At 48.4% G+C, this 25196-nt stretch overlaps 1 protein-coding gene across 2 annotated transcripts in view; it reads right to left on the bottom strand.

Moving 5' to 3' along the window:
* LOC133577238 (collagen alpha-1(XIV) chain-like) overlaps nt 1-21007 on the bottom strand; it is a 32628-nt gene extending 11621 nt beyond the window's left edge. For both annotated transcript variants that reach the window (XM_061930889.2, XM_061930890.2), the window contains exons 1-37: nt 20882-21007; nt 20707-20807; nt 20353-20469; nt 20139-20282; nt 20011-20079; nt 17102-17260; nt 15681-15800; nt 15455-15619; nt 15234-15395; nt 15014-15174; nt 14825-14951; nt 14623-14768; nt 14435-14564; nt 14176-14315; nt 13993-14119; nt 13770-13927; nt 13524-13656; nt 12585-12608; nt 12383-12528; nt 7495-7624; nt 7306-7428; nt 7092-7241; nt 6628-6744; nt 6417-6566; nt 5201-5275; nt 4939-5078; nt 4682-4805; nt 4471-4614; nt 4244-4408; nt 4137-4175; nt 2929-3067; nt 2697-2839; nt 2524-2633; nt 2301-2459; nt 2161-2238; nt 2005-2091; nt 1883-1936 (exon numbers count right to left, since the gene is read on the bottom strand). In XM_061930889.2, coding sequence (XP_061786873.2) covers nt 1883-1936; nt 2005-2091; nt 2161-2238; nt 2301-2459; nt 2524-2633; nt 2697-2839; nt 2929-3067; nt 4137-4175; nt 4244-4408; nt 4471-4614; nt 4682-4805; nt 4939-5078; nt 5201-5275; nt 6417-6566; nt 6628-6744; nt 7092-7241; nt 7306-7428; nt 7495-7624; nt 12383-12528; nt 12585-12608; nt 13524-13656; nt 13770-13927; nt 13993-14119; nt 14176-14315; nt 14435-14564; nt 14623-14768; nt 14825-14951; nt 15014-15174; nt 15234-15395; nt 15455-15619; nt 15681-15800; nt 17102-17260; nt 20011-20079; nt 20139-20282; nt 20353-20469; nt 20707-20806 — 4455 coding nt within the window. In that variant the 5' untranslated portion in view covers nt 20807; nt 20882-21007. The remainder of the gene's footprint in view (nt 1-1882; nt 1937-2004; nt 2092-2160; nt 2239-2300; nt 2460-2523; nt 2634-2696; nt 2840-2928; nt 3068-4136; nt 4176-4243; nt 4409-4470; nt 4615-4681; nt 4806-4938; nt 5079-5200; nt 5276-6416; nt 6567-6627; nt 6745-7091; nt 7242-7305; nt 7429-7494; nt 7625-12382; nt 12529-12584; nt 12609-13523; nt 13657-13769; nt 13928-13992; nt 14120-14175; nt 14316-14434; nt 14565-14622; nt 14769-14824; nt 14952-15013; nt 15175-15233; nt 15396-15454; nt 15620-15680; nt 15801-17101; nt 17261-20010; nt 20080-20138; nt 20283-20352; nt 20470-20706; nt 20808-20881) is intronic.
* Nucleotides 21008-25196: the final 4189 nt, after the last annotated feature.

Here is a 25196-nt window from a genome sequence, read left to right on the forward strand (position 1 = left end):
TTGTTAGATTACTTGTTTTATTGATTAGTTTATTTGTTACATTATTTGTTTTGTTAATTTGTAAGATTATTTGTTTTATTTGTTAGTTTATTTGTGAGATTATTTGTTTTATTGATTCGTTTATTTGTTACATTATTTATTTGTTTTTTAGATTATTTGTTTTATTGATTAGTTATTTGTTAGATTATTTGTTTGACTGATTAGTTTGTTAGATTATAAAAAAAATTCGGATTTTTTTGTTTATTTTGTTATTCATTTGTTAAATTATTAATTTATTTGTTAGATTATTTGTTTTATTGATTAGTATACTCTTAATTTGTAAGATTATTTATTTTATTTGTTAGATTATTTGTTTTATTTGTTAAAATATTTGTTTTATTGATTTGTTTATTGTTAGATTATTTTTTGTTTTTTAGATTATTTGTTTTATTCATTAGTTTATTTGTTGGATTATTTGTTTTACTGATTAGTTTGTTAAATTATTTGTTTTATTGATTAGTTTATTTGTTAAATTATTTTTTGTTCGATTGTTTTATTGATTAATTTGTTACATTATCTGTTTAATTTATTAGTTTGTTAGATGTTTTGTTTTATTTGCTAGTTCATTTGTTAAATTATTAGTTTTATTTATTAATTTATTTGTTAGATTACTTGTTTTATTGATTAGTTTATTTGTTACATTATTTGTTTTGTTAATTTGTAAGATTATTTGTTTTATTTGTTAGTTTATTTGTGAGATTATTTGTTTTATTGATTCGTTTATTTGTTACATTATTTATTTGTTTTTTAGATTATTTGTTTTATTGATTAGTTATTTGTTAGATTATTTGTTTGACTGATTAGTTTGTTAGATTATAAAAAAAATTCGGATTTTTTTGTTTATTTTGTTATTCATTTGTTAAATTATTAATTTATTTGTTAGATTATTTGTTTTATTGATTAGTATACTCTTAATTTGTAAGATTATTTATTTTATTTGTTAGATTATTTGTTTTATTTGTTAAAATATTTGTTTTATTGATTTGTTTATTGTTAGATTATTTTTTGTTTTTTAGATTATTTGTTTTATTCATTAGTTTATTTGTTGGATTATTTGTTTTACTGATTAGTTTGTTAAATTATTTGTTTTATTGATTAGTTTATTTGTTAAATTATTTTTTGTTCGATTGTTTTATTGATTAATTTGTTACATTATCTGTTTAATTTATTAGTTTGTTAGATGTTTTGTTTTATTTGCTAGTTCATTTGTTAAATTATTAGTTTTATTTATTAATTTATTTGTTAGATTACTTGTTTTATTGATTAGTTTATTTGTTACATTATTTGTTTTGTTAATTTGTAAGATTATTTGTTTTATTTGTTAGTTTATTTGTGAGATTATTTGTTTTATTGATTCGTTTATTTGTTACATTATTTATTTGTTTTTTAGATTATTTGTTTTATTGATTAGTTATTTGTTAGATTATTTGTTTGACTGATTAGTTTGTTAGATTATAAAAAAATTCGGATTTTTTTGTTTAATTTGTTATTCATTTGTTAAATTATTAGTTTTATTTATTAATTTATTTGTTAGATTATTTGTTTTATTGATTAGTATACTCTTAATTTGTAAGATTATTTATTTTATTTGTTAGATTATTTGTTTTATTGATTTGTTTATTTGTTACATTATTTATTTGTTTTTTAGATTATTTGTTTTATTGATTAGTTTATGCTTTAGATTATTTGTTTTATTTATTAGTTTATTTTTTTAGATTATTTGTTTTATTGATTAGTTTATTTGAATACTACTTTATCACTACCTAAATACTACTACACTACTACCTAAATACTACTACGCCACTACCGGAACACCCGGGTCCGAGAGAGGACCAAGACTCACCACAGGACCCGGCTCTCCACGTTCACCTCGAGCTCCTCGTATCCCAGGACCGCCCTGTGAAGAAGAGCAGGAGATGTTGACCTGGGTCTAGGTCAAGATGGCGGACGTGCGTGTGAGCTCACAGGTGGTCCAGCGGGTCCAGCAGGACCTTTGCTGTCCTGCGTGCAGGTGCAGGCTTTGGGCATGGCGGGACACTGGGCCTCATTGCGCTGCATAGTCACATGACAGGATGTAGTTAGCGGTTAGCACCTAGCTTCAGGACCACATGCAGGACTCACCAGACCAGGAAGTTCGCAGCACTGGTCTCTGGCGGCCCAGGAGGCACTGCACGCGATGTCGAACATCTGGAGCTCAAACTGCAACACAAGACGGCGCTCAGCTTTTAGGCGTCACAAGGTCGGCCATGTTTGTTTCTAACCGGTGCCGAGTTGTCCTTGCTCCCGCGGGAGCGAAGCAGCTTGCCCAGAACTTCCATCCCGGCTGTGCTGATGTTCCCTGCTGCGTTGATGGTCTTGGTGGACACCATGTGACAGTCCACCAGCACACTGGCGCTGGACTTGCTGATCACCACATGAAGCTGCAGACATTTGCACCTGACTTGAGCACGACCACGCCGCGGAACCAGAACCAGACTCTCTTACCTTGTGGAAGCTTCCATGGAACAGTTTGTTGATGTGCGGACCCTCGAAGGTGACGGTCTGGAAGTCACCTCTGTAGTCGTAGTTAAAGAAGGTCAAGGTCTTTCCTCCATCTGCAGCGTCAGGAGGCATCACTTCTCATTCTTTGTGTTGTGCAAAGAAGATTCTAGACTCACTGTCCAAGACCACGCCCACCAGCGGCTCCTGCTTCTGGTCCAGGACCTCCCAGACAGCAAAAGGTTCCTGGGGGGTGTCGGGTAGCAGGCGGAACAGTAGCGTGATGGTGTAGTCTGACGGCAGACCCTCCGGGTGAAGGAACCTAAGGGAGGCAGAGAATCCTCAATGTTATGACTTCAACGTTTCTTTGCCCGCCCCTGAAGCCCCGCCCCTCCTGAGATGATAGACCACCTGGTTGGCTGAGCCAGGAGAGCGTCACTGTGCAGGCGGAAACACGGGAATGTGTTGAAGGTTCCTGGAACCATGGAAACACCGGCGAGGCTGCTGTAGCTCTTCTCCAGAAGCCCGAACATTTCCATCATGCGGAAACCTGCCAAAACACGACTTCAACGTCAGGACCGATTCATGTTTGGACTGTTACAGGTCTGAATGGATCGACGTCTGGACAGATCGACGTCTGGACCCATCTACATCTGGGCCTATCAACATCTGAACCGATCAACGTCTGAAACGATCAGCTTCTGGCCGAATGACGTCGATGTTCCACGTCTTGACCAATTGACGTCTGGACAGAGCCAGGTCTGGACCAATCTAGGTTTGGACCGATCGACGTCTGGACCAATAGTTGTCTGGCCGATCAGCTTCGATGATCCACGTCTTGACCGATTGACGTCTGGACCAATCGACGTCTGGAGCGAGCCAGGTCAGACCCAATCCAGGTTTGGACAGATCGACGTTGATGATCAACGTCTGGACCGATCGACGTCTGGACAGATCGACGTCTGGACCGATCAACGTCTGGACCGATCAACGTCTGGACCGATAGTTGTCTGGCCGATCAGAGTCGATGATCCACATCTAAACCGATCCACGTCTCGACCGATTGACGTCTGGACCAATCGACGTCTGGACCGATCGACGATGATCCACGTCTGGACCGATCCACGTCTTGACCAACAGTGGTCTGGCCGATCAGCGTCGATGATCCACGTCTTGACCAATTAAAGTCTGGACCAATTGGTGTCTGGACCGAGCCAGGTTTAGACCGATTGATGTTTGGACTGATCGACGTGGATGATACACATCTTGACCGATTGACGTCTGGACCAATCAACGTCTGGACCAAGCCAGGTCTGGACCTATCCAGGTTTGGACCGATCGACGTTGATGATCTACGTCTGGATCGATCGACGTTTGGGCCGATCGATGTTTAGACCGATCGATGTTTGGACCAATAGTTGTCTGGCCGATCAGCGTCGATGATCCAGGTCTAGACCGATCCACGTCTGGACCGATTGACGCTTGGACAGATCGACATCCGGACCAATAGCTGTCTGACCGACGTCTGGATTTTCCATGTCTGGACCAATAGACGTCCGTGATCTACATTTGAACCGATCCATGCCTGAACCGACGCGAAGAGACGGCGGAAGTCTTACCGGGCACCGTGCCTCCACTCATGGCCACCGAGGGACACGCTGGACACAAACAAAGGGTGGTGAGGAACATGGCGGCCATTAAAATATGGTGGCTCGTGGTCACTCACTGGCGGTGGCGGCTTCACACACGAAGGTCACCAGCTTCTCTTCGATCTTCTCGAAGGCGTCCAAGTCGTCCACGAAGAAGACGTGTCTGTCGCTGGGTTGACTAGCAATACTCACCAGCTCGCCGTAGTCGGCGTCGGCGAAGCCGATGGCGAAAACGATAAAGCCTGAAGATGATGAAGAGGTGAATTCCCTGAGAAAAGGAAGTAACCAGCACAGGTCAGCTGACCTTCCTTCTGCATCTCCTTGGAGACCTTGATGACATCATCCTGAGATCGGCCGTCTGTAAGAACCACCAGAACCTTGGGGACTCCCCTCCTGACTCCACCCTCTGGCGAGAAGATGCTGTCCTTCACGTGCTGGATGGCGCGACCTGAGCGGCGGACACGTCACTGCGAGGCGTGCTCCGAGCCCCAGGCGGTCATGTGATCAGGTCTCACCTGTCTTGGTGTTGCCTCCCTTGTAGGAGATCTTGTTGATGGCGTCCAGGAGGCGCTCCTTGTCCTGGTGTGCGTTCAGCGCAAACTCCGTGCGAGCGTCATCGCTGAACTGAGCGATGGCCACCTGTCACACACGCCAGCGCTCACATGACCTAAGGCAGCCGACCAGGACGGAAACACGCGAGCAAGACCCAAGTACTGCTGCCCAGGTTCTGGTTCGGAACCCCCGAGCTAACCACACCAGAACCTTTGCCCACCTGAGTGCCGTCGGGTCCGATCTGGTCCAACGCTCCGGCAGTACTGTACAAGAATTTGGTGATCTTCAGGAAGTTGTCGTCACCGATGCTCCAGGAACCGTCGACCAAGAACGCCAGGTCAGCCTTGGCCGCCCTGCAGACTAGAAGCGGGGCGTGGTTTAACACAAGGTCATCACCTGACTTTCTGGTCTACGCCGCTGCTTCCTGTTGTTTCCACGTCAGCTGAGCGCTCAAACTTTTACACCAAACAGAGGAAGCTGACCTTCTTTGGCAGGGGGGATTGTGGGTAGTGGGGTGGTGCTTGGCGTTGTGGTTGGTGCCACAGTGGTGGCGGGTTCTGTACAACACAAAAACATTCTTGGTATTAGCTACATGCTAATACCATGCTAGTGATGCTAGAAACATGCTAGTGATGCTAAAAACATGCTATATGCTAGAAACATGCTACATACAAATGATGATAGAACCATGCTATTAAGACTGGAAACGTGCTACATGTTAGTGATGATAGAAACATGCTAGCGATGCTAAAAACATGCTACATGCTAGTGATGCTAAATCATGCTACATTCTAATGCTGATAGAAACATGCTAGTGATGCCAAAAACATGCTACATGCTAGTGATCATAGAAACATGCCAGTGATGCTAAAAAAATGCTATATGCTAGTGATGTTAAAACATGCTACATTCTAATGATGATAGAAACATGCTAATGATGCTAAAAACATGCTAACGATGATAGAAACATGCTAACAACGTGCTGGTGATGCTAGAAACATGCTATGCGCCGATGAAGATAGAAACATGCTAATTATGCTAAAACATGCTAATGATGATAGGAACATGCTACATGCTAGTTATGATAGAAACATGCTATATGCTAATGATGATAGAAACATGCTAATAATGCTAAAAACATGTTAATGATGATAGAAACATGCTAATTATGCTAAAAATATGCTAATGATAATGGAAACATGCTAAAACATGCTAATGATGATAGAAACATGCTACATGCTAATGATGATAGAAACATGCTAATTATGCTAAAAATATGCTAATGATGATAGAAACATGCTAATTATGCTAAAAACATGCTAATGATGATATCGACATGCTACATGCTAATGATGATAGAAACATGCTGTATGCTAATAATGCTAGAAACATGCTAACAACATGCTAGTGATGCTAGAAACATGGTATACGCTAATGATGCTAGAAACATGCTTATTATGCTAAAAACATGCTAATGATGATAGAAACATGCTACATGCTAGTGATGATAGAAACATGCTATATGTTAATAATGCTAGAAACATGCTAGTGATGCTAAAAGCATGCTATATGCTAGTGATGCTAAAAACATGCTACATGCTCGTGAAGCTAAAACATGCTACATGCTACGGATGCTAGAAACATGCTAGTGATGCTCCAAACAAGCTACGTGGCGATCTTTGGTGGGCTGCCACTCACGGGTGTTGTCCGTGGCGGACACGGGCGGCCCTTCTGTCCCGTCCTGCAGCAGAGCGTACACGCTGACCTTGTGCGGCGTGTCGGGCCTCAGCTGCTGGAAGCAATGGCGACTGGTCCCTCCGCTCACCTTGGCCTCCTCCACGTGAGAGCCTGCGGGTCAAACATTCAGTGCGTCTGCCGGGCCAGCAGGGGGTGCCGTGAGCGGACTCACCGACTAGAGAGCGGATGAGGACTCTGTAGGCGTGGGCGTGTCGGTGCGGCTGCCACTGGGCACACATGCTGCTGCTGCCCCCCTGGTACAAGGTCAGGCCGCTCACCAGCAGACGCACTGCAAGGACAATCTTTTAGTCATATTTCTAGGATTATATGACTAATGTTTTATAGCACGTAATCCGACTGCCAAGTGCCCTGCCGACCAGCTCACACTGCACCCGACCTCTATGACCCCTCCCATGAGTGGTGAGCCCATTGGAGGGGGGACCCACATTGCCTCTTCGGGCTGAGCCCGGCCGGGCCCCATGGGGACAGGCCCGGCCACCAGGCGCTCACCGTCGTGCCCCACCTCCGGGCCTGGCTCCAGAGGGGAGCCCCCGTGACCCGCGTCTGGGCGAGGGAAATCTAGGTCCTCGGTGACTGAGGAACCAAGATGGGCGACGGCGAGCGTTGGAGACTCACGTGTCCTGGCGCGTGCCGACAGCGCCTCGCTGGAGCCGCCACTGTAGGACGCCACGACGTCCACACCGTAGTCGGTCCCACTCAGCAGGTTGACGATCATCATGGTGCGCGCGTCCTCGCCCACCGAGGTCTCCAGGGCGGGTCCGGGGCCTGCCGGGGGGGGGCAAGGTTATAGTGACCCACCATCACAACACCAGAACGTGTGTCAACTGACCCGACAGCGGGCGGTACGTCACCCGGAACCCGGTGCCGGGAGAGGCCGGCGTGTCCCAGCTGATCCGGAAACGGTTGTACCATTCCTCCGACACCCGCAGGTTCCTGGGCGGGGACAGTGGAACTAAACCGGCGACACCTTCATTAGACCCGGGTCAGGTCACCCTGGTAACTGTGGTAACACACGTACGCGTTCGTCCAACCCCCGCCACCGTAGGCCCGTCGCCGTCCCAATACACGGGCGTCACCGACACCTGGTACTCAGAGTCCGACGCCAGCGGCTGCAGAATCAGACTGTTGTGTGGGCTCTCCACCGTCCTCTGTGGGCACAAAGCACACCTCTTAACTTATCTTGACTTAACTTAACCAAGTGGCCAACGTCCTCTGTGGGCACAAAGCACACCTCTTAACTTATCTTGACTTAACTTAACCAAGTGGCCACCGTCCTCTGTGGGCACAAAGCACACCTCTTAACTTATCTTGACTTAACTTAACCAAGTGGCCACCGTCCTCTGTGGGCATAAAGCTCACCTCTTAACTTATCTTGACTTAACTTAACCAAGTGGCCACTGTCCTCTGTGGGCACAAAGCACACCTCTTAACTTATCTTGACTTAACTTAACCAAGTGGCCAACATCCTCTGTGGGCACAAAGCACACTTCTTAACTTATCTTGACTTAACTTAACCAAGTGGCCACCGTCCTCTGTGGGCACAAAGCACACCTCTTAACTTATCTTGACTTAACTTAACCAAGTGGCCAATGTCCTCTGTGGGCACAAAGCACACCTCTTAACTTATCTTGACTTAACTTAACCAAGTGGCCACCGTCCTCTGTGGGCACAAAGCACACCTCTTAACTTATCTTGACTTAACTTAACCAAGTGGCCACCGTCCTCTGTGGGCATAAAGCTCACCTCTTAACTTATCTTGACTTAACTTAACCAAGTGGCCACTGTCCTCTGTGGGCACAAAGCACACCTCTTAACTTATCTTGACTTAACTTAACCAAGTGGCCAACATCCTCTGTGGGCACAAAGCACACTTCTTAACTTATCTTGACTTAACTTAACCAAGTGGCCACCGTCCTCTGTGGGCACAAAGCACACCTCTTAACTTATCTTGACTTAACTTAACCAAGTGGCCACCGTCCTCTGTGGGCACAAAGCACACCTCTTAACTTATCTTGACTTAACTTAACCAAGTGGCCACCGTCCTCTGTGGGTATAAAGCTCACCTTTTAACTTATCTTGACTTAACTTAACCAAGTGGCCAACATCCTCTGTGGGCACAAAGCACACCTCTTAACTTATCTTGACTTAACTTAACCAAGTTGCCACTGTCCTCTGTGGGCACAAAGCACACCTCTTAACTTATCTTGACTTAACTTAACCAAGTGGCCACCGTCCTCTGTGGGCACAAAGCACACCTCTTAATTTATCTTGACTTAACCTAACCAAGTGGCCACCGTCCTCTGTGGGCACAAAGCACACCTCTTAACTTATCTTGACTTAACTTAACCAAGTGGCCACCGTCCTCTGTGGGCATAAAGCTCACCTCTTAACTTATCTTGACTTAACTTAACCAAGTGGCCAATGTCTTCTGTGGGCACAAAGCACACCTCTTAACTTATCTTGACTTAACTTAACCAAGTGGCCAACGTCCTCTGTGGGCACAAAGCACAGTTCTTAACTTATCTTGACTTAACTTAACCAAGTGGCCACCGTCCTCTGTGGGCACAAAGCACACCTCTTAACTTATCTTGACTTAACTTAACCAAGTGGCCACCGTCCTCTGTGGGTATAAAGGTCACCTCTTAACTTATCTTGACTTAACTTAACCAAGTGGCCAACATCCTCTGTGGGCACAAAGCACACCTCTTAACTTATCTTGACTTAACTTAACCAAGTTGCCACCGTCCTCTGTGGGCACAAAGCACACCTCTTAACTTATCTTGACTTAACTTAACGAAGTGGCCACCGTCCTCCGTGGTCACAAAGCACACCTCTTAACTTATCTTGACTTAACTTAACCAAGTGGCCACCGTCCTCTGTGGGCACAAAGCACACCTCTTAACTTATCTTGACTTAACTTAACCAAGTGGCCACCGTCCTCTGTGGGCACAAAGCACACCTCTTAACTTATCTTGACTTAACTTAACCAAGTGGCCACCGTCCTCTGTGGGCACAAAGCACACCTCTTAACTTATCTTGACTTAACTTAACCAAGTGGCCACCGTCCTCTGTGGGCACAAAGCACACCTCTTAACTTATCTTGACTTAACTTAACCAAGTGGCCACCGTCCTCTGTGGGCATAAAGCTCACCTCTTAACTTATCTTGACTTAACTTAACCAAGTGGCCAACATCCTCTGTGGGCACAAAGCACACCTCTTAACTTATCTTGACTTAACTTAACCAAGTTGCCACTGTCCTCTGTGGGCACAAAGCACACCTCTTAACTTATCTTGACTTAACTTAACCAAGTGGCCACCGTCCTCTGTGGGCACAAAGCACACCTCTTAACTTATCTTGACTTAACCTAACCAAGTGGCCACCGTCCTCTGTGGGCACAAAGCACACCTCTTAACTTATCTTGACTTAACTTAACCAAGTGGCCACCGTCCTCTGTGGGCATAAAGCTCACCTCTTAACTTATCTTGACTTAACTTAACCAAGTGGCCAACGTCTTCTGTGGGCACAAAGCACACCTCTTAACTTATCTTGACTTAACTTAACCAAGTGGCCAACGTCCTCTGTGGGCACAAAGCACAGTTCTTAACTTATCTTGACTTAACTTAACCAAGTGGCCACCATCCTCTGTGGGCACAAAGCACACCTCTTAACTTATCTTGACTTAACTTAACCAAGTGGCCACCGTCCTCTGTGGGTATAAAGCTCACCTCTTAACTTATCTTGACTTAACTTAACCAAGTGGCCAACATCCTCTGTGGGCACAAAGCACACCTCTTAACTTATCTTGACTTAACTTAACCAAGTTGCCACTGTCCTCTGTGGGCACAAAGCACACCTCTTAACTTATCTTGACTTAACTTAACCAAGTGGCCACCGTCCTCCATGGTCACAAAGCACACCTCTTAACTTATCTTGACTTAACTTAACCAAGTGGCCACCGTCCTCTGTGGGCACAAAGCACACCTCTTAACTTATCTTGACTTAACTTAACCAAGTGGCCACCGTCCTCTGTGGGCACAAAGCACACCTCTTAACTTATCTTGACTTAACTTAACCAAGTGGCCACCGTCGTCCATGGGCACAAAGCACACCTCTTAACTTATCTTGACTTAACTTAACCAAGTGGCCACCGTCGTCCATGGGCACAAAGCACACCTCTTAACTTATCTTGACTTAACTTAACCAAGTGGCCAACATCCTCTGTGGGCACATAGCACACCTCTTAACTTATCTTGACTTAACTTAACCAAGTGGCCACCGTCCTCTGTGGGCACAAAGCACACCTCTTGACTTAACTTAACCAAGTGGCCGCCGTCCTCTGTGGGCACAAAGCACACCTCTTAACTTATCTTGACTTAACTTAACCAAGTGGCCACCGTCCTCTGTGGGCACAAAGCACACCTCTTAACTTATCTTGACTTAACTTAACCAAGTGGCCGCCGTCCTCTGTGGGCACAAAGCACACCTCTTAACTTATCTTGACTTAACTTAACCAAGTGGCCACCGTCCTCTGTGGGCATAAAGCTCACCTCTTAACTTATCTTGACTTAACTTAACCAAGTGGCCACCATCTTCTGTGGGCACAAAGCACACCTCTTAACTTATCTTGACTTAACTTAACCAAGTGGCCACCGTCCTCTGTGGGCACAAAGCACCCCTCTTAACTTATCTTAACCTAACTAAGTGGCCATCATCCTCTGTGGGCACAAAGCACACCTCTTAACTTAACTTGACTTAACTTAACCATCCTCTGTGGGCACAAAGCACATCTCTTAACTTATCTTGACTTAACTTAACCAAGTGGCCAACATCCTCTGTGGGCACAAAGCACACCTCTTAACTTATCTTGACTTAACTTAACCAAGTTGCCACTGTCCTCTGTGGGCACAAAGCACACCTCTTAACTTATCTTGACTTAACTTAACCAAGTGGCCACCGTCCTCTGTGGGCACAAAGCACACCTCTTAACTTATCTTAACCTAACTAAGTGGCCATCATCCTCTGTGGGCACAAAGCACACCTCTTAACTTGACTTAACTTAACCATCCTCTGTGGGCACAAAGCACATCTCTTAACTTAAATTAACCTATCTTATCTTAAGTCAGAGGGAGCTGCGTACATCTTATCTTAACTTCACTCAGAGGGAGCTGCGTACATCTTATCTTGTCTTAACTCAGGGGGAGTTGTGTATATCTTAAGTCAAAGGGAGCTGTGCACATCTTATCTTAACTTAATGTACAGGGACCTGCGTACATCTTTTTTAAACTTAACTCAGAGGGAGCTACGTACATCTTATCTTAAATCAGAGGGAACTACGTACATCTTATCTTAAATCAAGGGAGCTACGTACATCTTATCTTAAATCAGAGGGAGCTGCGTACATCTTATCTTATGTCAGAGGGAGCTTCGTACATTTTATCTTAACTTAACTCAGAGGGAGCTGTGTACATCGTAAGTAACAGGGAGCTGCATATATATTATCTTAACTTAACTCAAAGGGAGCTAGGTACATCTTAATTTAACTCAGAGGGAGCTGTTTACAACTTATCTTAACTTAAGTCACAGGTAGCTGCGTATATCTTAACTTAACTCAGAGGGCGCTGCGTACATCTTATCTTAACATAAGTCACAGGGAGCTGCGTATATCTTATCTTAACTCAGAGGGAGCTGCGTACATCTTATCTTAACTTAAGTCAGAGGGCGCTGCATACATCTGATCTTAAGTTAAGTCGCAGGGAGCTGCATATATCTTAACTTAACTCAGAGGGAGCTAGGTACATGTTAATTTAACTCAGAGGGAGCTGTGTACATCTTATCTTAACTTAAGTCAGAGGGAGCTGCGTACATCTTATCTTAACTTAACTCAGAGGGACCTAGGTGTCTTACCGTCTCCTGGCCTCCGGCGCCGACGTAGTCCAGGCGATAATGGCGGAGGTGGTGGGCGTGGACCTGCTGTGGGAGGAGCCAGGACACCCGCAGGCTGGACGTGGTCTCCTGGTCTACGGTGACGCTGCTCACGCCGTGGCGAGGAGCTGAAGGCACGGCAGATTGAGGGGGAGGAGCTACACTACAACTGGAAGACACTCACCTGCGCTGGTGCTGGTTGTCTCCACTGCAAATAAACAACACACTTAGGTCAACCACTAACATGGACAGGTGAGGACAGGTGAGGACAGGCGAGGACATGCGAGGGCAAGAGAGGACAGGTAAGGACGGGTAAAGACGGGTGAGGACAGGTGAGGATGGGTAAAGACGGGTGAGGATGGGTGAGGACAGGTGAGAACAGGTGAGGATGGGTAAAGACGGGTGAGGACAGGCGAGGACAGGTGAGAACAGGTGAGGATGGGTAAAGACGGGTGAGTACAGGTGAGGACATGCGAGGGCAGGAGAGGACAGGTGAGAACAGATGAGGATGGGTAAAGACGGGTGAGGACAGGTGAGGACATGCGAGGGCAGGAGAGGACAGGTGAGAACAGATGAGGATGGGTAAAGACGGGTGAGGGCAGGAGAGGACAGGTGAGGATGGGTAAAGACGGGTGAGGATGGGTGAGGACATGCGAGGGCAGGACAGGACAGGTGAGAACAGGTGAGGATGGGTAAAGACAGGTGAAGACGGGTGAGGACAGGCGAGGGCAGGAGAGGACAGGTGAGAACAGGTGAGGATGGGTAAAGACGGGTGAAGACGGGTGAGGACAGGCGAGGGCAGGAGAGGACAGGTGAGGATGGATAAAGACGGGTGAGGACAGGCGAGGACAGGCGAGGGCAGGAGAGGACAGGTGAGAACAGGTGAGGATGGGTAAAGACGGGTGAAGACGGGTGAGGACAGGCGAGGGCAGGAGAGGACAGGTGAGGATGGGTAAAGACGGGTGAGGACAGGCGAGGGCAGGAGAGGACAGGTGAGAACAGGTGAGGATGGGTAAAGACGGGTGAAGACGGGTGAGGACAGGCGAGGGCAGGAGAGGACAGGTGAGGATGGGTAAAGACGGGTGAGGACGGGTGAAGACAGGTGAGGACGGGTGTTGCCTACCGCAAGATTCCAGCAGGAGCACCTGCTCGCTCTCTGCCTCCTTCCTGTAGATGGCGCTCAGGTACACCTGGTAGCGGGCTGAGGGGCGGAGTCCAGTCAGCAGGTAGGTGTTTGTGTTGGCATCTAGCAGCACCTTAGGGCACGCACACACACACACACACACACACACACACACACACACACACACACACACACACAAGTTCACACACGTTTGTGAGGAGATCAGTCGACCACTCCCACACAGACCTCGCCACTGTCATCATAGCCGCCATCATAGCTGTCATCATCGGGCGTCCACTGGAGTCGGTACTGCAGCACGTCGGCGGCGGGCGCCCGCCATGACACGTGGAAGCCGCTAGTGGTGGCGTCGTGGCTCCTGGCCGACAGCGGTCCCGGGACGTGGTCTGCGCACACGGAAGCGCGTGGTCACGTCACCTGAGGGCGGCGAGCGACAACATGGGAGATTTACCAGTGGCGAAGACGGCGGTCGTCGGCCGCGCTTGGCCCTCCTCGTACTCGGCGACCACGTCCACCGTATACTCGGTCAGCGAGGTGAGGTTGCTTAGCAACCAGGCGGTGGCACGGCCCACGTCCACCTGCGGACAGGTGAGGTGTCACCCGCTTGTCGACGAGCCGTCAATCATCAGCTCACCTCGCCGCTCTCCACGCCGTCGCTCGTGGTGTAGCTGATGCGGTAGCCTGACACCTTCCTGGAGGCGGAGTCCCAGCTGAGGCGGGCGGAGCTGTGGTCCACATCCGACACGTGCAGGTTCCTCGCGGGGGTTAGCGGTACTGAGATGGGCGGAGCAAACAGCAAGCATGAACTGTTGTGGGCGTGGCCAAATGCTCAAGGATTGTCAAAATGCAAACGCCGCCAGGACAGGAAGTTGGCGTGTGACGTCACAACTCACGTGTGCTTAGCTGGCTGGTCACAGGGTCGCTGGCCTCCTCGCCGTACATGGCGTACACCGTCACCGTGTACTCTGTGGCCGGTGTTAAGCTCTCTAGCTCCGCCTCCTTCACCGAGGACGCCACCTTCACCTGCACACACGGCGACGTTACGGCCGAACCGGCGAGAGGCGCCAAGATGAGCACTCACCTCCTTCTCGTCGGCGAGCTCGTCGGCGCTGAGTGGAGCGTAGAGGATCATGTAGCCGGAAGCGCTGGGGGCGGTCCTCCAGCGCACCGTCATGGTATTGTGGGAGGGGTCAGAGAGGTCCAGCTGGTCCACGGTGGGCAGAGCCACTGCAGGAGCGTGCAGTCAGACAACAACAGGTCACATGACAAGGTGCGTGTCTTACAGGTGGTGGCACTGCCCCGCAGCGCCTCGCTGGCGGCGCTGCGGTACACGGCGAACACGGCCAGCTGGTACTCGGTCAGAGAGTTGAGGTGGTCCAACGACACGCTGCTCTCCGTCCCGGGGACCACCTGGAACCGGAACCAGAACCAGGACTCAAGGCCGACTTCATCAAAGCGGTGGAGAGTGTCACCTTTTCTTCTGGCCGCCCGCCCTGAGCGGGATAGTAGACCACGCGGTAGCGCTCCACCTGGCCCGATGCCGGCGTCCACGACACGCGGACACTTCGAGCCGTGATGTCGGAGGTGGTCAGGTCCCGGGGCGGAGCCACAGCAGCAGGCGGGCCACCCGGGTCTGCAAAACAAACGATTAGTGGAATACAGGCGGCGGCTAGCGAGGCTCCGCCCACCCACCTTTCAACCGCTGATGGAGGAGCTCCACCCTCTGACAGACGCTCCTGGTGAGGACGTCGGCGATGTCGCTCATCACGTTAAAGTCGGCCACGTTGTACACGTGAGAGTCCTCCGGCGGCGAGGCGATGGCCTTCAGCTCGTCCTCGTCGGCGCTCTTCACACCTGGCGGCAAAAGAACATCTTAGCGGGAATGTCGCCGCCCGCACGAGCACGAGTCGCACCGATGGCGAAGACTTCCACGCCGGCGTCGCGCAGGCTCTGGGCGGGCGCCACCACGTCGTCCTGCGACTTCCCGTCTGTGATCAGGATGGCGACCTTGGGAACGTCGGGTCTGGATCCCGACTCCGCCTTGAAGCTGTTCTCCAGCACGAAGGTCAGCGCCAGACCTGCGTGGCGGTGAGAGGGAGCTTCTGATAAGGAGGCGGGGTCTCGGCGTGTCACAGGTACCTGTCAAGGTGTTGCCGCCTTTGTAGGGCAGGTTCCTGACGGCCTCCAGCACGGCCGCTTTGGTCATGTGAGCGTTGAGGTGCCACTCGATCCTCGGCTCCCCGCTGAACTGCGCCAGACCTGCGGCGGAGACCTCGTATGATCGCAGTATTTAGTGTTTCACATGAAGTACAGCACGTGGCCACGCCCCCTTTCTCCCCCCCGCTTACATGCACTTGTCAAAACGTTCTTTTCCCCGGTAATTCCAGTTTTTGTCCTTCTCCCGTTTTGTGTGTTTTGGCGACCGAGGAGCGCCACCAGTTTCGTCATCGTAAAAAAACGCGACAGAAGGAGACGAGACAAAAGATCCAAACTTTGTGAGGGACAATTCTACAAGTCACGAAGAGGCAGCAGCTGGCACATTCTCATACTTCCTGTAACATTCAGCCATCTTGGAAAATGCAGAACAAGTCGAGTCTTTCGAACGGTTCTTTTAGGGCGAACATTTTACCGATGTTTATGTTAAAAGTAGCCATGGGGGCAGGACCAACGGACGTACCCCCCCCCCCCGGGGTCTGGACCCTCTGGTCGGCTTGGGCAAGTCCTTGGACTTAGCTACCAGGCTAACGAGACATTGTGAGGCGTTAGCATGGCAAGTGAACAGCAACATTTGTAAGCATCATTAAAGATGTTTTAGTGATTCAATAATTGAAAAATGATCAACAGAGTTGACATAAATACATTGCCCATTCATCCAAATGAATCACTAAGTCTGTTTCAGTCACTATGTTATTTAGTCACTACAGTAATTGTGTTGACATCCACAGGAACCACATGGGTTAGTCTACTCTATACAGTATTTACAACCTTACTAGTGTTCACTTCACAGCCACAGATGCTTCATCTACTTATTGACATTATTTACACATTACTAAGTCTGTTTCAGTCACTAAGTTATTTAGTCACTACAGTAATTGTGTTCACATCCACAGGAACCACATGGGTTAGTCTACTCTATACAGTATTTACAACCTTACTAGTGTTCACTTCACAGCCACAGATGCTTCATCTACTTATTGACATTATTTACACATGACTAAGTCTGTTTCAGTCACTATGTTATTTAGTCACTACAGTAATTGTGTTGACATCCACAGGAACCACATGGGTTAGCCTACTCCATACAGTATTTACAACCTTACTAGTGTTCACTTCACAGCCACAGATGCTTCATCTACTTATTGACATTATTTTACACATTACTTTGTCTGTTTCAGTCACTATGTTATTTAGTCACTACAGTAATTGTGTTGACATCCACAGGAACCACATAGGTTAGCCTACTCTATACAGTATTTACAACCTTACTAGTGTTCACTTCACAGCCACAAAAAAAACCATATTGGTAACACGCTGCTTGCCGTGGTCTAGGCTGGACTTACCCACGCGAGTCTTGTCCCAGTCCACAGAGAAGGCCTCCACCAGCTTCTCCAGGAAGCTCCTCACCAGCCTGAAGTTGGAGCGGCCGATGCTCCACGAGCCGTCCACCAGGATCACCAAGTCTGCGCTGCTCGCCGTCCTGCACGTGAAGCCTTGCTGGGCTGCACACACACACACACACACACACACACACACACACACACACACACACACACACACACACACACACACACACACACACACACACACACACCCACACACACGGGTCATCTTGGAGCTCAACAAGTCCACCTGAGGGCCGTCAGGTGTCACATGCATCCATGCTAGGCTAACAGGCGGGGTCAAAGGTCAGCTGCTTGTGATTCTTCACGCCATTTGTGGAATCTTCTAGAACAACTTTGACACGACGCAGCTTGTTTCATTGCAGACGCCTGACGTCACCTTCCTCCCTGGAATGTTCTTTCAGCTTCTTGGAGCCGCACACCCACTCTGGACCTGGACCTGGACCTGGACCTGGACCAATGTGCCCATGAAGACCACCAGGACCTCACATCAGCACACAACTGAGGAACAAACTATAAGTAGAAGGTTCTAGAAGCAAGACGTGCAGGAACACGCGTGCAGCAGGTGATTCCCCTCAAGAACACTGCACTACTCAACATGTGTAGACAAGATGGCGTCCTATAAACACACCTGTGTAGACACGATGGCGTCCTATAAACACACCTGTGTAGACACGATGGCGTCCTATAAACACACCTGTGTAGACACGATGGCGTCCTATAAACACACCTGTGTAGACACGATGGCGTCCTATAAACGATGTCATGTAGACACGATGGCGTCCTATAAACACACCTGTGTAGACACGATGGCGTCCTATAAACACACCTGTGTAGACACGATGGCGTCCTATAAACACACCTGTGTAGACACGATGGCGTCCTATAAACACACCTGTGTAGACACGATGGCGTCCTATAAACAATGTCATGTAGACAGGATGGCGTCCTATAAACACACCTGTGTAGACACGATGGCGTCCTATAAACAATGTCATGTAGACACGATGGCGTCCTATAAACAATGTCATGTAGACAAGATGGCGTCCTATAAACACACCTGTGTAGACACGATGGCGTCCTATAAACACACCTGTGTAGACACGATGGCGTCCTATAAACACACCTGTGTAGACACGATGGCGTCCTATAAACAATGTCATGTAGACAGGATGGCGTCCTATAAACACACCTGTGTAGACACGATGGCGTCCTATAAACAATGTCATGTAGACACGATGGCGTCCTATAAACAATGTCATGTAGACAAGATGGCGTCCTATAAACACACCTGTGTAGACACGATGGCGTCCTATAAACACACCTGTGTAGACACGATGGCGTCCTATAAACACACCTGTGTAGACACGATGGTGTCCTATAAACAATGTCATGTAGACACGATGGCGTCCTATAAACAATGTCATGTAGTCAGGATGGCTTCCTATAAACACACCTGTGTAGACACGATGGTGTCCTATAAACACACCTGTGTAGACAGGATGGCTTCCTATAAACACACCTGTGTAGACACGATGGCGTCCTATAAACACACCTGTGTAGGCACGATGGCGTCCTATAAACAATGTCATGTAGACAGGATGGCTTCCTATAAACACACCTGTGTAGACACGATGGCGTCCTATAAACACACCTGTGTAGACACGATGGTGTCCTATAAACACACCTGTGTAGGCACGATGGCGTCCTATAAACAATGTCATGTAGACAGGATGGCGTCCTATAAACACATCTGTGTAGACACGATGGTGTCCTATAAACACCTGTGTAGGCACGATGGTGTCCTATAAACACACCTGTGTAGGCACGATGGCGTCCTATAAACAATGTCATGTAGACAGGATGGCGTCCTATAAACACACCTGTGTAGACACGATGGTGTCCTATAAACAATGTCATGTAGGCACGATGGCGTCCTATAAACACACCTGTGTAGACACGATGGTGTCCTATAAACACACCTGTGTAGACACGATGGTGTCCTATAAACACACCTGTGTAGGCACGATGGCGTCCTATAAACAATGTCATGTAGACAGGATGGCGTCCTAAAAACACACCTGTGTAGACACGATGGCGTCCTATAAACACACCTGTGTAGACACGATGGCGTCCTATAAAAAAGTCATGTAGACAAGATGGCGTCCAATGAGCAGAGTGCGTGAAGACGTTGAAGCTGTGATCGATGGCGTTAGGGGCGGGGCTATCATACCCTCAGAGATGTGGTCGATGGCATTGGGGGCGGGGCTATCTTACCCTCAGAGATGTGGTCGATGGCGTTAGGGGCGGGGCTATCATACCCTCAGAGATGTGATCGATGGCGTTAGGGGCGGGGCTATCATAACCTCAGAGATGTGGTTGATGGCGTTGGGGGCGGGGCTATCATACCCTTAGAGATGTGGTCGATGGCGTTAGGGGCGGGGCTATCTTACCCTCAGAGATGTGGTCGATGGCGTTAGGGGCAGGGCTATCTTACCCTCAGAGATGTGGTCGATGGCGTTAGGGGCGGGGCTATCATACCCTCAGAGATGTGATCGATGGCGTTGAGGGCGGGGCTATCATACCCTCAGAGATGTGATCGATGGCGTTAAGGGCGGGGCTATCATACCCTCAGAGATGTGATCGATGGCGTTAGGGGCAGGGCTATCATACCCTCAGAGATGTGGTCGATGGCATTGGGGGCGGGGCTATCATACCCTCAGAGATGTGGTCGATGGCGTTAGGGGCGGGGCTATCATACCCTCAGAGATGTGGTTGATGGCGTTGGGGGCGGGGCTATCATACCCTCAGAGATGTGGTCGATGGCGTTGGGGGCGGGGCTATCTTACCCTCAGAGATGTGGTCGATGGCGTTGGCGCTGCCATCATGTCCACTCTGGGCCTGCAGCGTCTGTGGTCCTGAAAGCACAAAGACCTTGTTAGCTCCGCCCCCTGGATGAGGCCCCGCCCAGTCGCACCTTGGTGCTTGGCGAGCAGAGGTTTGCTCCTCAGCGCCCCCCTCAGGGCAAAGATCTGGAAGGCGTAGTCGGCGGCGGGGTCAAAGTCTGCGAGGAGCAGCTGGCCGTCCTCTTTGGGCACGTCCACCTGCGTCTCCCGGCCACCTGCGCACACACGTGCACGTGCTCAGGCCACGCCAGGTGTCACGTGCGCGACAAGATGGTGTCGGCGTACCTGGCTGAGTGCTGTAGACCACCGTGTAGCCATCGAACGCACCTCGGGGTTCCTTCCAGGACACCAGCAGCTCACCTGGACTCACCACCTTGCTCCGGAACCTTCTGGGAGGCGACACTGAGGCCACAAGGAAGCACCTGCTGTCACCTGTGATCACCTGTGCTCACCTGTGATCACCTGTGCTCACCTGTGATCATCTGTGGTCACCTGTGATCACCTGTGGTCACCTATAATCACCTGTAATCACCTGTGGTCACCTGTGATCACCTGTGGTCACCTGTGGTCACCTATAATCACCTGTAATCACCTGTGATCACCTGTGGTCACCTGGTCATGCAGTAGTGGAGCGCTCACCTTGGCCCCCTGCGGGGTGGGGGTGCAGCCAGACCACCAGGAAGCTCGCCAGTAACCACCTGACCACCGGGGCGGCGGCATGTCGTGCGTGTGACGTCATTCTGCGGACGGACAACAACTGCTCTTGGCGCCAAAAACAAAGCACACTGAGGCGTGACGTACTCTGGGCGCTTACCTGGCGCGGCGGGCGGAAGGCGCGTGCGCAGGTGAGGTGGCACGTGCCAGTGGGGAGACGTGCACAAGCTGTACGCGCGCGTCGGAGGTCCACGCCGCTCTAGAGGCGTCTGCTCCTGGTGCGTCCTCCTCGTGCCGACGCGCGCCGGCACCAGGAAGTCTTTTCAAAGTAAGAGCGTGACTTCACCAGTCAGAGCAAATGAACACGTTGAAAAACCATTTCAATGATTATTATTATTATTGTTATTAATATTATTTGGCTAAGTGTGACGTCACCACACCTCCATCAACATCATCATCATCACATTTCAGAACTGACACCCCATGCTTCTTTTATTTTGAAGGCCTGCTAGCATCACTTCCTGTCTTAGTGTCTTGTAGTTTCACATACTTTCACCTTTCAGTCAGTTGGGACTTGCAGCGTACCTAGACGGCCCCGGGGGCCTCATTCCTGCACCTGAAGGGGCGGAGTCTAACGCTCCCCAGGGGGCATGTTGGCACCTGCACCTGAGGAGACTGGCGGCACTGCCGAGGACTCCACCAGACTTTAAAGGACTAGATGTCACTTTCAAAGACTAGACGTCACTTTGGAGGACTAGACGTGACTTTAAAAGAATAGACGTTACTTTAAAAGACAAAACGAAACTTTGAAAGACTAGGCAACACTTTAAACTACTGGACGAGATTTTAAAAGACAAGACTTTAAAAAACAAGACGAGACTTTAAAATGGTACTGCCCCCTACTGGACCACATGGTCTATGCAGCAAGTAGTACTGCCCCCTACTGGACCACATGGTCTATGCAGCAAGTAGTACTGCCCCCTACTGGACCACATGGTCTATGCAGAAAGTAGCACTGCCCCCTACTGGACCACATGGTCTATGCAGCAAGTAGTACTGCCCCCTACTGGACCACATGGTCTATGCAGAAAGTAGTACTTCCCCCTACTGGACCACATGGTTTATGCAGAAAGTAGTACTGCCCCCTACTGGACCACATGGTCTATGCAGAAAGTAGTACTGCCCCCTACTGGACCACATGGTTTATGCAGAAAGTAGTACTGCCCCCTACTGGACCACATGGTCTATGCAGAAAGTAGTACTGCCCCCTACTGGACCACATGGTCTATGCAGGAAGTAATACTGTCCCCTACTGGACCACATGGTCTATGCAGGAAGTAGTACTGCCCCCTACTGGACCACATGGTCTATGCAGGAAGTAGTGCTGCCCCCTACTGGACCACATGGTCTATGCAGGAAGTAGTACTGCCCCTGACTGGACCACATGTTCTATGCAGGAAGTAGTACTTCCCCCCACTGGACCACATGGTCTATGCAGGAAGTAGTACTGCCCCCTACTGGACCACATGGTCTATGCAGGAAGTAGTGCTTCCCCCTACTGGACCACACGGTCTATGCAGGAAGTAGTACTGCCCCTGACTGGACCACATGTTCTATGCAGGAAGTAGTGCTTCCCCCTACTGGACCACATGGTCTATGCAGGAAGTAGTGCTGCCCCCTACTGGACCACATGGTCTATGCAGGAAGTAGTGCTTCCCCCTACTGGACCACACGGTCTATGCAGGAAGTAGTACTGCCCCTGACTGGACCACATGTTCTATGCAGGAAGTAGTGCTTCCCCCTACTGGACCACATGGTCTATGCAGGAAGTAGTGCTGCCCCCTACTGGACCACATGTTCTATGCAGGAAGTAGTACTGGACCACACGGTCTATGCAGGAAGTAGTGCTTCCCCCTACTGGACCACATGGTCTATGCAGGAAGTAGTACTGCCCCCTACTGGACCACATGGTCTATGCAGGAAGTAGTACTGCCCCCGACTGGACCACATGTTCTATGCAGGAAGTAGTACTGTCCCCTACTGGACCACATGGTCTATGCAGGAAGTAGTACTGCCCCCTACTGGACCACATGGTCTATGCAGGAAGTAGTACTGACCCCTACTGGACCACATGGTCTATGCAGGAAGTAGTACTGACCCCTACTGGACCACATGTTCTATGCAGGAAGTAGTACTGGACCACATGGTCTATGCAGGAAGTAGTGCTTCCCCCTACTGGACCACATGGTCTATGCAGGAAGTAGTACTGCCCCCTACTGGACCACATGGTCTATGCAGGAAGTAGTACTGCCCCCTACTGGACCACATGGTCTATGCAGGAAGTAGTACTGCCCTCTACTGGACCACATGGTCTATGCAAGAAGAAGTACTGTCCCCTACTAGACCACATGGTCTATGCAGGAAGTAGTACTGCCCCCTACTGGACCACATGGTCTATGCAGGAAGTAGTACTGCCCCCTACTGGACCACATGGTCTATGCAGGAAGTAGTACTGTCCCCTACTGGACCACATGTTCTATGCAGTAAGTAGTACTGCCCCCTACTGGACCACATGGTCTATGCAGGAAGTAGTACTGCCCCCTACTGGACCACATGGTCTATGCAGGAAGTAGTACTGCCCCCTACTGGACCACATGGTCTATGCAGGAAGTAGTACTGCCCCCTACTGGACCACATGGTCTATGCAAGAAGAAGTACTGCCCCCTACTGGACCACATGTGCTATGCAGGAAGTAGTACTGTCCCCTACTGGACCACATGGTCTATGCAGGAAGTAGTACTGCCCCCTACTGGACCACATGGTCTATGCAGGAAGTAGTACTGCCCCCTACTGGACCACATTGTCTATGCAGGAAATAGTACTGGACCACATGTTCTATGCAGGAAGTAGTACTGCCCCCTACAGGACCACATGGTCTATGCAGGAAATAGTACTGGGCCACTTGTTCTATGCAGGAAATAGTACTGGACCACATGTACTATGCAGGAAGTAGTACTGGACCACTTGTTCTATGTCTCTCCCGAAAACCTCCCGGGACAAATTTTCTCCCGAAATTCAGGCGGAGCTGGAGGCCACGCCCCCTCCAGCTCTATTCGGACCTGAGTGACGTGTTGACAGCATGTTCTCACGTCTGCTTTCCCACAATATAAACAGCATGCCTGCCCAATCACGTTATAACTGTAGATTGATGGAGGGCGAGTTCTTGGTTTCTTATGTGGGTTTATTGTTAGGCAGTTTCATTAACGTCCTCCCAGCGCGGTAACAACACACAACAACAGCAGTCAAGTTTTCATCCCCCGTAAAGCAGTTGGTCTGCCGTAAACAGCAATGTTGTGACACTTTTAAACAGGACAATACTGCCATCTACTGTACATGCATATGTGACCCACCCATAATGTGTCACATTTTTGTGTTGATTTAGTTATTTTATTTTGTGGTTTGAATTCGTTTTTGGAGCTGTCATTACACATTTATCAGTATTCACATTGGTCAGTAGGGGGCAGTAGGGCGTTTCTTCCCAATTGAATGCTATCACCTGCAGACCGGAAGTGTCTTGTCATTCTGATGAGCGCGACCAGTCTGTGAACAATTGAAACGTCCTGTGTGCTTTTTCCTCCTGTATAACAGGTTAGTTTTGGTGAATCAACTCACTGAATAATATCCATGTGATCTTTATAAGTTTAAGTACACATTCTGATGGTGGAGCCTAACTCTAAAGTGTTTGTGAGTTGTAGTTTGTATTTGTGAATGAATCCAGTGCACAGCTGCAGTAATCAATACAAAATGGCGACGTGAGTACGCAATGTTTATATAGGAACTTCTGATCCTAATTCAGACTCCCAAATTAGAGCTCCCGTTTTATTATTGATTTTATAATGTATATTTGTATAATGTGTGTGTTCTGAAATAGTGACAGAGAATAGAACAAGGACGGACAATTCAACCCTTAACTCAACAATGAGTAGATGAGTGTTATGTGTGTGTATATGTGTAAATAAATGAACACTGAAATTAAAGTATTTCTTTTATTTATATATATATATATATATATATATATATATATATATATATATATATATAATTTAAAAAAAAAATATATATATATAGCTAGAATTCTCTGAAAGCCAAGTATTTCTTATATACAGTCAAGAAAATAAGTATTTGAACACCCTGCTATTTTGCAAGTTCTCCCACTTAGAAATCATGGAGGGGTCTGAAATGTTCATGGTAGGTGCATGTCCACTGTATGAGAGATAACCTAAAAAGAAAAATCCAGAAATCTCAATCTATGATTTTTTAACAATTTATTTGTGTGATACAGCTGAAAATAAGTATTTGAACACCAACATTAATATTTGGTAGAGTAGCCTTTGTTTGCAATTACAGAGTTCAAATGTTTCCTGTAGTTCTTCACCAGGTTTGCACAGACTACAGGAGGGATTTTGGCCCACTCC

This window comes from Nerophis lumbriciformis, linkage group LG37 (assembly GCF_033978685.3).
Source record: "Nerophis lumbriciformis linkage group LG37, RoL_Nlum_v2.1, whole genome shotgun sequence".
Classification (NCBI taxonomy): Eukaryota; Metazoa; Chordata; class Actinopteri; order Syngnathiformes; family Syngnathidae; genus Nerophis; species Nerophis lumbriciformis.